The 19,174-nt window shown below is 34.6% G+C and overlaps 1 protein-coding gene and 2 long non-coding RNA genes across 4 annotated transcripts; 2 read left to right on the top strand and 1 right to left on the bottom strand.

Annotated features, from left to right (window-relative positions):
- The first annotated feature begins 3,154 nt into the window (after nucleotides 1-3,154).
- On the top strand, nucleotides 3,155-3,835 carry LOC141639064 (uncharacterized). Its single transcript, XM_074448254.1, has one exon. It carries the CDS (start codon nucleotides 3,155-3,157, stop codon nucleotides 3,833-3,835), a length of 681 nt encoding a protein of 226 aa, XP_074304355.1.
- Nucleotides 3,836-7,236: 3,401 nt separating this feature from the next.
- Nucleotides 7,237-10,341, top strand: LOC141639062 (uncharacterized). Of its 2 annotated transcripts, XR_012542355.1 has the most exons (5): nucleotides 7,237-7,430; nucleotides 7,777-8,206; nucleotides 8,302-8,568; nucleotides 9,378-9,678; nucleotides 9,771-10,341. It is a non-coding gene; the product is annotated as an uncharacterized LOC141639062 (long non-coding RNA). The 2 variants fall into 2 exon arrangements; XR_012542354.1 differs by lacking the exon at nucleotides 7,777-8,206 and having other exon boundaries at nucleotides 7,245-7,430; nucleotides 9,771-10,336.
- A 5,458-nt stretch (nucleotides 10,342-15,799) lies between these two features.
- Nucleotides 15,800-17,951, bottom strand: LOC141639063 (uncharacterized). The gene is made up of 2 exons (XR_012542356.1): nucleotides 17,609-17,951; nucleotides 15,800-16,034 (listed from the first exon to the last, which is right to left on the bottom strand). It is a non-coding gene; the product is annotated as an uncharacterized LOC141639063 (long non-coding RNA).
- Nucleotides 17,952-19,174: the final 1,223 nt, after the last annotated feature.

The following is a 19,174-nucleotide window of genomic DNA, read 5'->3' as shown; positions in this document are numbered from 1 at the left end:
TAACAATAACAATAACAATAACAATAACAATAAGAATAACTATAACAATAACTATAATAATAATAATAATAATAATAATAATAATAATAATAATAATAATAATAATAATAATAATAATAATAATAATAATAATCAAGGGGCCTTGTACCTGCTGCTAAATCAATGCTTAAACCACTTCAGAAAGTGTGGACACCAGTACAAAGGACTACATCAGGGGAGCCTATTCCTGTTCCGTCTCAGAGGATGCTGCCTGTTGAAGTGCCTTTTGGGGGAACCACCTATCATGACTCTAGTCTCATTGTACATGTGACAGTTCTGCACCAAGTGACTAGGTAGGAGCATCCGTCTTCACAGAATCATTTGTCACCAGCAAAGACTTTTGTGGCTGTTGTTGCTACTTGTTCAGAGAGTGTGGCTCAATTGAAAAGGGGACTGGAGGAACCACCAGGTATAGTTAATAATGAGTAACATTGGGTGCTGGAATGTGCGGAGAATAAATCGGATTAATAAGCAGTTAGATGTTAAAAAGTTTCTTCATCAAAATAATATTGGTCTTTTTGGAGTAGTTGAAACAAAAATAAAGTTAAAAGATTTTAATTCTGTGTTAAATAATATTGGCTCTCAGTGGCAGGGAGTCAATAACAATTTTTATCATCAAAGGGGTAGGGTTTGGGTTTTTTGGAATCCTCAAGTCTTTCAGGTGGATATGCTTCATGCTAATGCCCAGTGCATTACTTCTAGAATTGTTGAAATAGCCACTGGGGATATTTTCCTATTTTCTATAGTCTATGGCTTTAATGATGCTACTCAGAGAACTTCTTTGTGGAATTATTTGAAGGGAATCTATGATGGTTATCAGGGTCCTTGGAGTGTCTGTGGTGACTTTAATAATGTCCTGAATTATAATGAAGGAATAGGAGGGGAGGTGACTTGGGATGACATTGCTGAGTTTAGAGATTGTGTCACTTATTGTGGGTTGTATGATATTAAAGGTCAGAGGGCCTTCTTTACTTGGAATAATAAACACAGTCCTTCCTCTAGAGGTTTTTCTAGAATTGATAGGTTTTTGGTCAATGATGAGTGGCTCACAATGTATCCTGAGGCTTATGCTCATTTTTTGCCTGAAGGATTATTTGATCACAACCCATGTGTTTGTTATAGAACTGCTACCAAACCTCATAGACGTCCTCAATTTAGATATTATAATATGTGGAGCCTGGATAGTGGGTGTAAATATATTGTTAGTAATGTTTGGAATAAATCTGTGAGTGGTACTCCCATGTTTAAAGTTGTGAGGAAGCTCAGGATGTTGAAGAAACCTTTGAAAACTCTCAATAATAATAGGTTTTCTGATGTGGAAAAAGCTGTGGGGGTTGCAAAGTCCTTTCTGGATGAATTGCAGATTCAGATGCATAGTTGTCCTACTGATGCTTCTATTCTGGCAGCTGAGAAACTGGCAGCTGATTCTTATAGACACCTGTGCAAAGCTCAACACAGTTATCTATGTCAAAAAGCTAAGATCAATTGGACTAAGTATGGTGATGAAAATACTCATTTCTTTCACAATCAGATTAGGACCAGACAGATTCATAATAGAGTAATGTGCATTCAAGGGGTTGATAGTGTGAAATGCACAAATGCTCATGATATTGAAGAGGCCTTCATGCACTATTATAAGGTTCTTCTAGGTTCATCCCAAGTCACAACTCTTGTTCATGTACCTACTATCAGAACGGGTCCTCTGATTACCCAGGAACATAACAATATTCTTTTGGCCCCTGTGTCCTCTGCTGATATAAAAGAGTGTATTTTTTCTATCCCTTCAACAAAATCCCATGGTCCAGATGGTTTCTCCAGTCAATTTTTCAAGGACTCCTAGGACACAGTTGGTGATGAAGTTGTTCAGGCTATTCAAAAATTTTTTCCATACTGGACCGCTTCTAAGGCAAGTAAACACTACCACTTTGACACTTATCCCTAAGGTACCTAACCCTGTGAGTGTTCTGGAATTTCGTTCTATTGCTTGCTGCAATATTATTTATAAAGCCATTACTAAGGTGATGTGTAACAGGCTCAACAAGGTATTACCTCATATTATTAGTGAGAATCAAGGTTGTTTTGTCAAAAGTAGAAACATTGTGGAAAATGTTCTCATTTGTCAAGACTTGGTTAGATTGTATAATAGGAAGGTAGCCTCACTAAGATGTATGATCAAAATTGATTTGAAGAAAGCATATGACTCAGTGGAATAGAGTTTTCTGAGTCAAATGCTAAGTGCTTTAAAATTCCCTAAGGTTTTCATTAATTTGATCATGGCCTGTGTTACTTCCCCTTCCCATTCTTTATCTGTCAATGGAAGCACCTTTGGATTTTTTCCTGGTGAAAGAGGATTAAGGCAAGGTGATCCTTTGTCCCCTCTCCTGTTTACTGTATGTATGGAGTATTTATCAAGGATTTTGAGTGTGGTGGCTAAGCAAGATGATTTTAGGTTTCATCCCCTTTGTGGTCATACTAGACTTAACCATCTCCTTTTTGCTGATGATCTCTTATTGTTCTGCAAAGGGAATGAAGCCTCTATTATGTGAATGCTAAGGGGTTTCTCTAATTTTTCCAATGCATCTGGTTTAACCCTTTACAAAGCTATATCTGATATCCTTTTTAATGGGGTGCCAGCTGATAATATTGCTAATATTCTACAAGTATCTGGTTTTCATCGTGGTGCCTTGCCTTTTAAATACTTAGGGGCTCCAATTTCTTCTAAGAAATTGACTAAGACTGAAGGGATGAAGCTGCTTGATAATATTTTAGCTAGAATCAGAGGATGGGGGGCCAGGCACTTATCCTATTCTGGCAGGCTGGTGTTGGTGCAATCTGTTCTTTCTACTCTTCATTCTTACTGGTCTTCTATTTTTTTGATCCCAAGTAATATTCTGAATAGGATCAACGCCCTCTGTAGGAACTATTTGTGGGGAGGAGAAGCTACTTATAAGAGAGCTCCTAATATTAACTGGGGTATTTGCTGCCTACCAAAGTCTGAAGGTGGGCTTGAATCAAAGATGCTAAGATTTGGAACAAAGCTCTTATTGGGAAGTATGCTTGGTGGCTTGCAACCAAAAAAGATCACCTCTGGGTTCGTTGGATGAACCATGTTTATATGAAAGGGACTGACTGGTCTTACTATTATGCTCCCCCTGATAGTAGTTGGATCTGGAAGAAAATTACCCACACAATTCAAGCCCTCAAGCATGCTTATGCTGATAACAGGTGGTTGGATTCTGATAGTCCTTATACTGCTCAGTCTGGTTATGAATGGCTCCGTACTAAACATTCAAAAGTTGGATGGAGATTCCTGTGCTGGAACACAATGAATGTGCCTAAGACTTCTTTTATCTTTTGGGCTTTTATGCACAAGAGATTACTTACCAAAGATAGAATGGCACGAATGGGTTTTACTGCTGATCTGATTTGTGATATTTGTGCTTCCTCAAATGAAGACCATGACCATCTTTTTTACTCTTGTGCTTATAGTGTTAGATGTTGCAGATTGCTGCAACAACAGCTACATGTTTCTTTCAATTTACCTAAGCTGGTTCACTGGTTTTCTTCTGCTAGGCTCACTGGGTTGCAACGTAGATTTATGGGAGCCTGTCATGTGGCTTTGATATACTATGTTTGGATGGTAAGGAATGAGGCAAGGCTGAATAGCTACGTGAGAAGACCTGAGGACATGGTGAATCAGATTATGCAAGATATTCATAACCGTTTCCTGAGATTGAATCTGAGTGCTGTACAATCCAAGGACCTTATTTGGCTACAAAGTCTGCATTTGACTTAGTAGGCCTAGTTTTATCATACTTTTTTGTAGTGTGTTGCTGTTTCATTCACATACTCCCCTGTACACAAATTATTTGATTGATTCTAATATACTTAACCTTTCCCCAAAAAAATAAAATAAAATAATAATAATAATAATAATAATAATAATAATAATAATAATAATAATAATAATAATAATAATAATAATAATAATAATAATAATAATAATAATAATAATAATAATAATAATAATAATAATAATAATAATAATAATAATAATAATAATAATAATAATAATAATAATAATAATAACTAGTTTTAAACCCGTGAACTTCACGGGCTGTTTTATAGTCAGATGAACAAATACAGCCAATATATGTTACGAATAAAAGGAAATTTATAATTGTTAAAGTCGTTCTTATAAATATACGGAGTATAATGGAAGAAATTAAAATGGTTATGTGTACAATTCGTAGGCCATGTGACTTTAAGAAAATGACAAAGAGTAAACAACCATTTGCTACTCTCATGGTCTCAATCATTTGTTTGTCTTTGGTTAAAATAGCCTCACAAAGAATCAAAAAAGCAAATAAATGATTGGACAAATGGAGTATAGAGTAAGAAGGTCATTTGTCTATCCTTATATTAGTGATATAGAGCAAAAATTCATTGAAAAACAAGCAACACGTGAAGCAGGGAAATAGGTCTTCACAAATCGTAGAGTAAAGACAGTTTGAACCGCGAGAAGGTCTATTTTTATAAAAGCAGCATTCTTATTTTGATAAATAAAACTTTTCTTTTTATTTAAGACCGTCTGACATTACCATGTCATTAATTAGTCAGTTTAGTACAATATTTATCATTATTATTATCATTATCATTTTAATTAAAAAGACCGTCTGATATTGTGACATCGTATCACTCTATAATTAGGTCAGTTTTAGTAATTAGTTGATCTATTTGGAATAATAAACCGAGCAACAAAAAGGGGCCTTATCCGGATAGGATTAGGACATCATAATCATATTTCCTTTTTATCCTTCTCACCTTCTCTCTTTCTTCTACCTAATCAACACAATCATCGATTCATCTCCATCCTCTGAAATCTGATTTTCCTCTTTCGATACAGAGTAGCCAATTTCTGTAATCATATTTCCTCTCTATCATTCTCTCTTCCTTCTACCTAATGTTCATCGAAAAAGTTCAATTCACACAATCGTCGATTCATCTCGACCTCAGATCTGCTTTCCATCTTTCGTTCATGGGTTTCCTCGTATGGTTACAAATCGCATGCAAGTCATTCACTTCCGACTTTGAACTATAACAACGCTTTTTTCACCTCCGTTTTCACTGCAATGAATTCTAGGGTTTCAATTTCCTCCAAATTACTCAATCGAATTTCAAATCCCATTACATACTCAGACGATGTCGATTTTAACCCCATTAATGGAACAACAACAACATTCTCAAGAGCAGAAATTGACAACTTTATGGATGATGTAAACTGAATTGAAACTTGTGAAATGAGAAGACTAATATCAATATGGGGAACTGGTGAGCCGAAGTCGTATGCTCCCAAAAATAAGTAATAAGTCCTATTACCTTAACTATATAGTAGAGGTAAGTCGGGTGTCGAATCCACAGAGAAGGCGATGTAATTAATGTGTAAAAAGTAAAGAGTACAAGTAACAATAATATAGGGGGTTTTGAGATTGATTATAACTAATGATCTAATAAGACAAAGCAATAAGTAAATGAGATGAACTCAAATGGCTAAAAGGTCCTGAGTCAAGGTTTATCCACTACTAGTTAACAATTGATCGTCGACCGCTAATCCTAATTTATTCCTTGAATATCCCATTGTCAAACAAGTGTCTTATATGTTCCTTAGGTAATGTTACTCAGTTCGAAACGCGAGCCTAAGCAACCTAATTAATGAATAATCAAATCCAAGCGTCTAGATTTAATCCACTAACAGCATGAAAGAATAGAACAATCAACAGAAATAACGACCTTTAACACACGCGGTTATCGGTTCGAATTATATATGTATTCCCCCTTTTACCCAACTACAATGAAACACATACAAATAATTGGATTAAAGGTCACAACTTTATCTAATGAATTGAACAATTATGGATTCAAACATATAGAATTGTAGTAGATTGATAGATGAGATAATTGATTGGCCGAATCAATTAAACATACAACAATCATAAATTATGAACGGAGAATAAATAATAATAATAATAATAATAATAATAATAATAATAATAATAATAATAATAATAATAATAATAATAATAATAATAATAATAATAATAATAATAATAATAATAACAATTAAAACAAAAAAAACAAAAATTAAAAATAATAATAATAATAATAATAATAATATTCTTATGTTGGAAGGATTCAAATTCTGAACTCAGTCATCTTTGAGCTAGCTAATTTTTGGTGTGCTAGTGCCTTGCTGCCTAAGAGTATTCTTAAGAGGATTAACAAAATTTGCAACGACTATTTCTGGAACATTGGATCTGACAGTAGGAAGATGGTATTCCAGGCTTGGAAGAATATCAGCCGACCTCACAAAAAGGGCGGCTTTAATGCTAAAGAACTCCTCTCTTGGAACAAAGCGTTGTTGGGTAAATGGATTTGGTTACTTGCTCATGATTCCATAGGAAATTGGGCTCTATGGAATAAAGCTTACAATTTTCCTGCTAGTACTATATGGCAGATTAACATTAAGGATAGATACCCTGAAAGTTTATGCAGCATTGTCAAAGTAAAGAATGACATACTGGACAGGGTTGGCTCCATTCCTGCTGGTATTAATATTGTAAATAGCTGGTCTAGGAATGGTAAATTCAAAGTTTCTCTGGCTTATGACTGGTTCAGGTCCCATAGGGCTACTGTCTTCTGGTTTAAGGCTATGCAAGGCCCAGCTATCATTCCAAGGCATTGGGTTACTTATGCCCTTGCTGCCCAAAAGAAGTTGCCTACGGTGGACTTGATTAACACCAGAGATCCGGTGATGATAAACAGATGTGCACTCTGTAAATAGATGACTGGAACTTATACATCATCTGTTTTTCAGATGCTTGTACTCTCAACAAGTGTGGCAGGGGCTTGTGCAATGGATGGATTTACATAATCGAAGCAATGACCTGAAAACTGAGCTTAAATGGATGGTACAACATAGAGGAAGACATCAGTGGAAACATGATTGGAGAAAGACACTACTACAATAAAAGGAATAAGTAACACTAGATAGAAAACATCTTAATATGATAAGCGTCTTCTAGATTAATAGAGAACGCTCCAAACACAAAACGGTTATTTAAAACTAAAATATAGAACGCCTATGATAATAACCATTATCTATGGGATGGGTACAAGGAAGCGCCTACTGCTACTCCTATTATTATATTAATTTATTAATTATTAATACTCCATTAGTTTAATTTATTTATTAGTAACTTCTCTTCTAGGCGGCTACATACATACTTTCCTTCCTGTTTAATTTCTTCCTAAATTTTCTGCGCGCCGCTTCGTCTGCTGTTCGCTCTGCTTCACTTCATCACCTCCTTCATCCTTTTTGTTCTCTTCAATTGGTAAGTTGGTTATTCTTGTCTGATTTTTCATTTTCAATTTCAGTTTTAGGTAAACCCTAATTCCCAATTTGTGTTCATATGCTGTTCGTTTTCATTGGTAAGTTGATACAAACTAGCAATTAGTAATTCTTAGAAGAAAAAATAAATTAGTGTAGTGCATCTATATTTAATTTAGGATACATCCAAACCACATAATCAAAACGGAATAGACAATAACTCAATGGTTATTTGTCATAATTGAAATCACGTCAATGGTGTAGTAAAAAAAATTGAGTGTATGTAGTATATATTGCTCCTAATGAATGCAGTAATAATGATTTTGTTGATTATGAAAATTTTGGTGAAGTATGATGCAAGATTGATGGCCAAGTCATTAGACATACTCAGGAAAGGATGTTCCTGAATGGCAGAATAACATTTGGTGCTTTAAAGTAAAAAAAAAAATGGAAAACTGTGAATAGTATACAGGCTGCCATGGAACAAAGAGAGTAATCAATGATGCATAACAGTAGTTGTTGAGTCGATAGTCTAGCCTTCGGGTCTTTCTGCAAGCTGAGTGAGAAACAGATTTAGTGATAAAAAACAGTCCGTCTCATTATTGATGGCCACTATCCGTCTATAGCTATAGACGGATAGTGGCCCTCTCTCAAAATTGAAGTGGGAGGGCAAGTTAAGAGAAAGAAGTTCAAACTGAGACATATCGTGTTGCTTGGCCTGAGCATAAGGATGATATGCTACAAAATGATAAAGTTGTTACGGATCAACCATTTCCGAAGGTAAAGTGGAATGTTAATTACATAGCATTGTGTTCAAATCTCATTTTTTTCCAATCTACTATATGATACTAAAACTAATAGTGTTACTTGGCTAGGGTGTTGATAGTCTGTGTTCTTTGGCAAATGAGAGTGGAACATGGGTCCATATAGTTGCCGTTGGTGATGTGTATGTTCCAAATGAAGGAGAAGTTGTCAAGCATCATTGCAAACCAGTACCAAGTGGTTTTTATAGAGTATGTATTAGAGAAGAAATTAACCCAAATGCTCTCTTGCCATGTCCTGAAGGGGAAATAAAATTTATTTGCCAAGGGAAGGGTTATTTTTTTATCTGGCCAGTGCACTTGATTTTCCCGATACAAAAGGTAACGTAACTATAAACTGTCTCTTCTCCAGGTTTTGTATAGAACTAATTGCTTTTGTATAGAACTAGTTAACTGCTGGGAATGCTCTGTTCCACTTCTGAGATGTTTGGTATGTATGCTGTGTGTCTAAGAAGGCTTTCTTTCATACGGAGTGTCATAGAATGATGCAACAATTTTGCACTTCGTCACATTGTAAATTGGTGAAGATCTGCTATCTTTGTATCGTCAATGTATGAGAAAACAACGATTTAGAATATTCCTGTAGACTATAGTACTTTATATTGAAACATACCCTGTAACATCAAACGTGATGAATTCTTTGGTCATTTTGATGTATGCGGGTACATGATGTGCAAGGACAGTATTCTTACAAATAGGAGGGAATTTAATTTACGACGTATCGTAGACATTCCCTCTGTCTCAACAGCTAAGCAAGATCTCGTCCATTCAGTGTCATTTTGATACCACAAGTATGTGTGACTGTGTGAACTTACAGACTCTTGAACATGCTTGACTTTAGTAAGTGGTCGTTTAGTACTTATCTGATAGTTAAATCATACATCTGCCATTCTACAATTCCAGGTTTCTTAACAGACACTGGTAAGAAGTTCACTTAGGACTCTTTGTTGATCATGTAGGAACTTTTTATAAAATCGGAAACACCAACTTTCTTGGACTGTTAACATGTGTCGAACTAAGCCTGCTTATCAACTTTCCGTGCTTGGATTTATGTTCTCTTTTCATGTTCCAGTTAGTATTCCATAAGTCAAATGATTCTTTTCAATTTTGTATATATGTTATATGTCAAGGAGAATGAGCAAGTCCGGATGGAATTCAATTCAACACATTCACGCTCTCCATCTTCACAAACATCATCCACTCGAAAGTACCCAATCACTCATGCTGATAAGTTAAAGGTGACCACTCGTTTACTTCAAGTTTTCAAGGATGTAGCTATTGGCATGAAAAAGAACGGAAAAACCAAATCTTTCACAATTCCGTCTAGAGTTTTTCAAATCGAGCAATGTCTTAGCCTGGACTATGAAGACATGCTTGATTGGTGCTTTCAAAAGAAGATTGGATCATCTCATATATCCATTTCCTGACAAGGTATTGTACACGCTCCTTGCTTAACATACAAGTGTGGATATACCCCTTTTTTTTTAATTTTCTCACAATACTTTTGTTTTGAATTATTGTAGTATTTTGATAAAGTCCCTTCCACTTATTCTCAACAAATGATTGACGAGCTTAGGGAGATGTGGATTTCATATGTTACTGAAAATCATCAGCCGGGTAGCGACGACGACGATGATGATATTTTTGAGTTGTAGCTTGGGTAGTATTTTGATAAAGTCCCTTCCACTTATTCTCAACAGGAAAGATAACGCTTCCCGATTGTAAGTGTTCTCTATAGTACATGAAAACAAAACGCCTAACACAATAAGCGTTCTCTAATGTATAACATATAAAACGCCTCCCTAGCCCGTTCTCTATACAATAGAGAACACTGAGTTGGAGAACGCCTAAGGGGCGTTTTCTAAAGCCTTTTTCAACAGTTCTCTAAGCCTTTTTTTTGTAGTAGTGAGAGTTGTTTATCTGCTGCCATCTCTTACATTTGGCAAGAAAGAAACACCAGAATTTTCAACGGAGCAGAAATTGACACGGAGAATCTTATTAGCCATATTAAATTTGCCGTTAAAGTCAGATTGTTGGAATACCACTCTAATAGGCCATGTCTAGAGCTTGAAACTAGGTTGCACACATAAGTTTCTCTTTGTCCTTGGGGACTAGTGGTTAGCTTTTTGTAAGTTATTATCCTCTTTGATCAATTAAATGAGATATAGCTTCTTGCAAAAAAAAAAGATAACAACAACAACAACAACAATAATAAAAACAACAACAACAACAATAATAATAATAATAATAATAATAATAATCTTATTATCTCTATAATAATAATAATAATAATAATAATAATAATAATAATAATAATAATAATAATAATAATCTTATTATCTCTATAATAATAATAATAATAATAATAATAATAATAAGTTTATTATTGATATTATTATTTTAAGAAGAAGAAGAACATTATATTCATTAAGCTTTAATAATATTCATATCAGTAATAGTAGTATATAAATTAATATCAATATTATTGATTTTAATAATCATAACATTCATATAATATCAATAATGATACTTAATTATAATAATATTGATATTAGTAGTATTGATATGATAATTATTAATATGACAACAATCAATAAATAATATTAATATTAATAAAAACTATTGAGCTTAAGGTGAGTAGTAGAATTGAAATAAGCGAAATTTAGTGGAGTGAACTAAAAATGAAATGAATATAAGTTTGAATTGAATCGAATGAAGTGAACTTAATCAATTTAACTTAATAGAATCGAATCAACGAAAATGGGCTAAATATAATGAAATTTGAATTTATGTGAGTAATAAAATAAGACAGAAAGAATATGGCTTAAGAGTTAATTTGTGAAGAGATTAGTTGTAATTTGTGAAGAGATTGGCTAGACTGAAATGAGCTGAAATTAAGTCAGAAAAAATAGTACCTTACTTTAGTTCAGTTTAGCTCCGTTAAGTTAAGTTTAAGCTTATATAAATATACAAATTTTTGAAGACATTGGCTAGACTGAAATGAGCTGAAATTAAGTCAGAAAAAATAGTGCCTTACTTGATTCGAATTTTAGCTCCGTTAAGTTAAGTTTAAGCTCTTTTGTAATATCCCAAATATTTTAAATATTCATTGTTTTTAAGAATTTGTATATTTATATAAAAATAATAATTTAATATTTAACTTTTCCTTCAAATCCTATTTAGTTTTGAAAAGGGGTAATTCAATTGTTTAAAAGGAAAAATAAGGGTTAACTCTTATACTCTCTCTGTACCAGACTAATGGTAACACTTTCCTAATACTACCGTCTATCATTAATTAATGGTAACATTCCTTATTTGGCCCACAACATTACCAAATTATCTTTATACCCATTTGATATTTACATAAAGTGCCACTACATACCCCACCTACCAACTCACAATTTAACCCACAATTACATATCCCACCTATTTTCTTCCCTCTTTACCCCTTCTTTTACTCTCTTTTCTTAAAAATCTCATTTTTTACCACGTTACCATTTATATGGTACGGTGGGAGTATACAAAGTGTATATATGTCTTTTATTTTGATAGTCTTTTAGTCTTTGAGCCGTCTAAACTACAACTTCCATAAATTCATTGTTTCCATCCACCAAATTCTCCTTTTGCAATTCCATCATCCGTGCAAATCCTATATTTTTGTCACGTAGAATCCATGTGCCCCTATTGCTACTTCTCTCGTTTCCGACTTGCGGTTGCCTCGTTATCCATCCATTCTCTATTGATTTGATCCAAACCAACAATAAAGTTTCAGACTGTTTTCGATTATTAGTTAGTCGGGTTTTTTGATTTAAGGTAACACGATTATATCAATCCTAAAATAATTATTATCGTTCGAGGTTGTTCGTGTACATGTCATGTTATTATATTGGTGCGTAATTTAATTCATGCTGATGTGTTGGTTGTTATTACTTATATTATGAACTACTATATTTTATGTTACTAAGATATTGCTTGTGAGGTGGGTGTTTGGTTCTTGATAAGTTTAGGCGGCATATTAAAGTCGTCGTTTCGGGTATGCTGACGGATTAAATTTAGGGTTATTTCATATAAATAATCCAACCTATGTCTATTCTTCTTAAATTAATCCGACCTATGTTTTAACCCATATTAATCTAATCTATGCACTCATTTCTCTCAAAATACACCGGCCCTAATGTTTACCTGTTATGACCGGTGAATGTCAATCCTTAATGGGTAACCTTCCTTTTATTTAACTCCTCCATTTCTTTCTTCTTTCTTCTTCACTGTACTCTTGTTTTTCTTCTTTCTAAATCATCAGCAATCGATTTTTTTTCTTTTATTATCATTAATTCTTTCAAGTTTTGGAAATTTTTGTTGTTTGAATACAGAAGCTATTGACATGTCGTCTTACTTTGTCCCTTCATTGCCCAAATAATTAGTCCAATTTTCTCCGTGAAATCGAAAATGCCCCAACTCTCCCTGCATCATTAATCATAAAAATCCCAGATTTCCTAAATAAAACAAACCTAGGGTTTTGTTTCCAAATCCCAAAGTTTCCCCAAATTTGTAAGATTATCAATTTTGCCGCAGATTCGCCAGAGATTCCTCGAAGTGAAGATGTCGATTGTCAGGGAATTAAAACCGAAAAGTGAGGAGATGGTTGGAGAAGGTGACGAAGTTGGGGTTTCAGAAAAATAGAGTAAGGTTGACGTTTGGTAGGTTTATGGTTGGTGTTTTGATGGGTATTAATGGTTTATGTATACATGAGAAACGATTTATGTATATATAATTATAAAAGAGGAATAAAAGAAATCAGAAGAGAATAATGCATTGCCTAAATGGAGCATTGAAGGACTCAAACCATCAAACAAGAATAATGCTAAGTTTTGAGAATCTGAAAAAAAATGAACAATAGGGATACTAATATACTATGCTTATCCTCCCAACAAATCTTCAAATCAATTAAACATATAAAATTTCAATTGGGTATAATTTGTCTGCTTGTTGCATCAACGATTTAATAGTGTAGGGAATGGAATACTTGAGACATTTGAAGGATTTATAAGTTCTAATTATGGCCAATTAACTAACAAGAGATTTTGAAAAGTTTTTCTGGAACAAGAACAATAAACCAAAGGAAGAAGAAGAGAAAAAAAGAAGAGAAAAATGAGTGAAGAGTAAAGAAAGGGATAAGATTACATAGGGTAAAAGGGTTCACTTGTTAAGCAGGTAACCCTTCCACTAGGGTATTTTGAGAAAAATGAGTACATAGGTTAGATTAATATGGGTTAAAATATAGGGATTAATTTGAGAAGAACAGACATAGGTTGGATTATTTATATGAAACTAGTTTTTGAACCCGTGCACTGCACGGGTGGTAACGTAAAATATTATTTTGAGTGTATATTACGTAGAGATATATACTATGTAAAATAGATTAAATGTTATTAGTCAATTTTAAATGGTACTGTTCGTTTTAAGTTTTTTTACTGGTTGGTAAAGTATAGGAAACGGTCGACATACAACGTGATTGAGCCAAAAAATGACATACGATATTTGTGACAACCCAACAAATAACCCAAAAAGGCCCAATCCAGAGTACCCAGTCCAATCACAAAATAAACAATAAGACCAACAAAACCCGATTAATTGATAAGGGTGTACTAAATAATCAGTCAATCAAAATATCAAATGCGTTTAATCCTTATCGCAACGTCCGCCTGTCTCTCTCTCTCACTCATCTATTCTCTTTTTTTCGACGAAATGTAAGTATATTATAGAAAAATTGGAACCGTCACAATTTTTTGGGAGTTTGGAACTAAGCCCAAAGACTCGTACATTGCGAGCTCAAATAATCTAAATCGGAAATTTTCATCGCTTTGCAACCACACTTCAATCTACCTTTACCTCAAAAATTCCCTTGGTCCTGATATTTTTATTTAGAAAACAGTATTTTCGTATCAACAAAAGTAATCATTTTAAAAACACCATTTACTAAAATTATTATAAGTACATAAACACTCTCCTCGTCCTAATCAATTATTTTCCTCTATTTTGTTAAAAAAATAACCTGAAAAGAAGTATACTCGCTCCAATCCAATCCATTAAACACTTAATTTTGGAGGTCGAACTTCACAAACTATAACCACAAATATAGAAAAAAAAACTATAAAATCTTAAAAGATGAAACTAACATATTAAATTTGAAAACTAAGGGGGCGTTTGGTTGGGGGGAATAAGGAAAGGGAAAGAGAATAAAAATGGTTAATTCCTTTTGTTGTTGTTTTGTTTGACACAAAGAAAGGGTAACCCATACCCCCAAAACCATTCTCATCCTTACCCCTCCCCCCCTTGGGTAAGCCCATAACCCCATAATCCCTTCTTTCTCCTACTCCCTATTTTCACCACTCCCACCAACACCCACCACACCCTCTCACACCGTCAACCACTGCCACCTACACCCTACACCCACCACACCGACACAACCACCACCAGGGACGCCGACACAACCACCACCAGCGACGCCACCTGTCCACGCTACCCCATATCCTCAACCGCTAAACACCACACCAACACCTTAAGTAACTCTCCCACCCCACCAACCACCACCAACACCTTCCTCGGCCACACCACTGCAACCGCCCGACGCCGGCCACACCAGATCTGGTGTTTTAAGCGGTGGGGGAGGGGTTTTCGAAGGGTTGTGGTGGATTTTTTAGAATGAATAAGGTGTTTGGGGTCGGGATTGTGGTGTTTGTTGAGGGCGTGAGGCGCGGTGATTAGGTTCGCCGTGGGGTACCGTGAGGAAGATCGTCGGCGCCGCTACTTCTGGTGGTGTCGGTGTAGATAATGGTGGCAGGTGGTGGTTAATGGTGGTGGAGGTGGTGGATGTTGGCTTTTAATTCCCTTTTCCTCTAATTGTCAACCAAACACCCAAGTATAATATGGGTGATCCCATTCATTTCCCTCTCTTACCCTTTCTTGATTTCATTCTCTTACCCTTTCCCGTACCAAACGCCCCTTAATGTTACCGGTAGATTGGAATCAATGAAGAATTTGAGATTCTTCTTTGGTCATGGAAAAATACAATATCTTATGGGTTTATGGTCTTAGCCTAAATGATATATCGATTCTCATAACAATTTTTGAGATATATCATTGTGCATGGACACCAAATGACAAAGTTCACTAATAGATTTTTACAGCAAAGACATTCACCTAAAAATGAGTAATTTAAAGGCAAAAAAATAGATATCTTTGAGGCATCTTGTTGACCAATATGAATGCAAGCCCCGTTTATTATGAAAAATCAACAAAAAGAGCTGAAATATCAGCGGTGTTATATCTCGCTAAGAACTCAAACACACCAAGTCGCATGACAAACACTCTCAAAAAGCACCCCCTGCTGGCCCAAGAGCCGGCACTTGAGATTCCACTCTTAATAGAATATGTGAACTTTGCCCCCATTTTTTCTCCATGTTTTCGAGGGTTAGACATCGAACACGTCGGCCAACTCTAAATGCAATGTAAGCCTAAACGCTTGAGACAGTAATATTCGAACTCCGAACACTAAGAAGAAAAACGATGATGTCACATGAAACAGTGCAATTCAAACATTAATCAAGTACATGGCATGGGTCACAAAAACTGCACCATAGCAAACACACTACTTATGCGGCCTTACTTTTAATGAACTAAATAATTACAACATATGGAGAATTTCAATAAATAGACCATCACCACCACAATCGACAGAATGTATTCACTTCCAAATCCGCAACCATCTTCCTCGCAAATTCTACAACCTATTTGAATTTGCAAAAAAAAGAAAAACACAACATAAGTTTGTTCCTTAATAAACTTACACTTGAAGAGTTTTCTTTCTCAAATTTGTTTTCCATATTTATTTGTTCCTTATAACTTTGTAAGTGTAATAAACAAATATTTTTACTAAGGAGTATAATCTAACTATAATCGTCCATCTCTAAAGTTTAAAATAAACCAATCTCTTATAAAAAAAACAGGGGGAAAAAGACTAATTAAAGATGCCCCTATAAATGGACGGACATGAATATGTGGAATGGAGGGCCGAAGATGGATTAGATCTACATGAGTGATGCGATTAGCTTAATGAAACTGTTGGTGCTCTTCTTTTATTTATCATATAGAACACTTGAATTGAGCAGCAAATCCAGTATTATAGTCACTTACACCCGAAACAACACTTCCAAAGTGCTCCAAATAATATACACAAAATCTCATTGAAGACGGCGATATCCGTCACAAGCTTGTGACGGATACCATTTTCTCTCACAAAATACCCATATGAGAGGTGAGTGGGGGAGCATATGGGGGTGCCCCACCTTGTCCCCTCTCCCTTTTTGTGAGAGGTCTTCAGCTTGTGACGGGATTAGCTCGTCACAAGCCAGACGCTTTGAATAATATAAGCAACATTTGTTTCCGCCCACTTGTTTTTTATACAGTTAACAAAATTAGTGATATCTTCCCTCTTAGGCTCTGTTTGGTAAAAGTAACTGAAAAGGTAACTGAAATCTAAAAAGATAGCTAAAACCTGAAAAGGTAGCTGAAACCTGAAAAGGTAACTGATAAGGTAACTGAAAATTAGGAGCTGATAAGGTAACTGATTATATAAAAATGTGTTTGACAAATTAGCTCAAAATGTAGCAGATTTTGGTAAGATGACGTAGAAGGATATGATAGTTATTTAATATCATAAATTAAAAGGGTAAAAGATCAAAAATATCTCATTTCAGGTACCTAAAATCTCAAGCATTTCATTTCTAGCAGCTTATTTAACCAAATAAGCTACTTGCCAAACACGTGCAAAAAAACCAATAAGCTACTTTGGTCAAATAAGCTACATGAAGTGTCGTGACAAACGGGGCCTAAAGTTTGATTAATAAAAACACATGAAATGGAACTCGTGAAGAAGTTCAAATAAAGGACGACATTCATTTAACAGATTAAAAATCTGAGAACATCACTCAAAAACTTGAGTAAATTATTTCCAACCATCAACAGAACCATAACTACCAAGCATATCACCACCTCATTATCAAAAGACAGAATTAAAATTTCAACATTCCAAGAAAATTCGTGGATTGTAGTAAAAGTGATATGAACAATGGTAATGCATAATGTAATATAATGAGAGTAAATACCGGTATCAGTGGATTCTTACTATTTACAATTCAACATTATGAAGGTGAAATGAAAATTTGAGGGGACATTCTAGCTGTCTAGATGAGTAATACTTGTGGAGTTAACAAACTAATGACCCCTAATAATGAAGGTTCATAAAAAAATTACGTTAATTTAAACGCCTTTAGAAACAGACATACGTAGAATGCACACGTACCATGCAAATTGGAAAGACCAACACAAATTTCAACCATGAATATGTGCACTCCCATTTAGAACACACACACACCGGTTCATCCCCGTAGGCATCGTTTGCATAGTCCGAAAATCCTTCAAATAAATCTCATCCAAGAATTCGGTTTCAATCAAATCATCCCGCACACCCATTCAGAAAACACTGCTCTTCACAACCGTGAATTTTGATTTCACAATCATGCTGCAATTTGTGGATTAAAAATGAATCAGAAATCTCTTATAGTAGTTTCTGAATCAGCTAAATTAACGGTTCTTATATTTCACCTCTATTAACAATCACACAACCCAATAATACGAAACTTAAACAATCGAATACAATCTCTCTCAAAAAAAAATCGAATACAACGCAGACGAAAAAGACCAAACGTAAATTAATCCTCAAATTACATCAAATCCTAAAAAAACCGTGTATCAACTAAAACAACTTAAAACAATGACCGGATCAGTAAATGACGGTTATGGTAATAAAATGGAGGTAATCGAGAGTTGAATTATTGACGACTTTGATAAATTACCGAATATGTAACAAACTGGGTAGTCTGGTCTAAGCGATATTGGCTGTTCATTTATTTCGTCAAAGATACATATTGATGCGGTGGTTGTAAGAGGCGGTCTCTTGGTAGGAGCGCAACTTTGCGATTATTCATTTACTATTTTGCTTTTTTTTTTTTGGGGGGGGGGGGTTAATCATGATTTTTACTTTGAATTTGATATTCTGGCTTGATAGTGAGATGAGATAAGTAATAAGTTATGCGGTTAATCTTTCAGAGGTTGAAGATGAGAAATCATGAACTTGGAGAATTGAAGTAAGGTGGTACATATACGCGTATAAAAATCATTGACTATATTCTTTCCGATTTTTAGGGGATTGATAGATCTAAAATCCGGTAACAATATTGTTTGTAGAATATATTGTAGAATATTTTTGCTTTATTTTGAGCGAAAATCTGTAGAATTTTTTTGCTTTATTTTTGTTTGGTAATTTTTTAATTGTAATCCATAAATGTAAAATCTTTGACTATATTCTTTCCGTATTTTAGGGGATTGATAGACGTAATTGAAGCTTTGATTTAGGGATTCGAAAATTTTTTTTTAGTAATATTTGGTAACTCCTTCACGTGATATGATTGCAAATATTATAATTTTTTTTTAAAATAAAAAATGACACGTGGCGTTTTAAGAGGTTATGACACGTGGCGATCAACGGGGCTTGCGGTTGTTGCTTTAATATAATATATGATAACCCTTAAATTTATTGTGGACATATTACTTAATATGGGTTTAGAATTTAGATGCTACGAAGATGGTGTTGTATTTGATTATGAGCAACAACCTATTCCTGTAAGATCTCATGTAGGTGTATGAGGGTGAGCATGAATTCACACATATCTTTTTTTACGGAGGGATTTATTTAGCAACGACATGAGTTTTCTTTGCGGGGAAGTGGTGATTTAGCCCCATAATTCTTTACAATTGTGGAATTAAGCCTCATAACTCTCAATTAGAGGAATTTAGCCCCATTACGTAT

This window comes from Silene latifolia, unplaced genomic scaffold (assembly GCF_048544455.1).
Source record: "Silene latifolia isolate original U9 population unplaced genomic scaffold, ASM4854445v1 scaffold_268, whole genome shotgun sequence".
Taxonomy (NCBI): Eukaryota; Viridiplantae; Streptophyta; class Magnoliopsida; order Caryophyllales; family Caryophyllaceae; genus Silene; species Silene latifolia.
The sequence above is the reverse complement of the archived record's forward strand: the minus strand, read 5'-3'. Positions and strand labels throughout refer to the sequence as shown.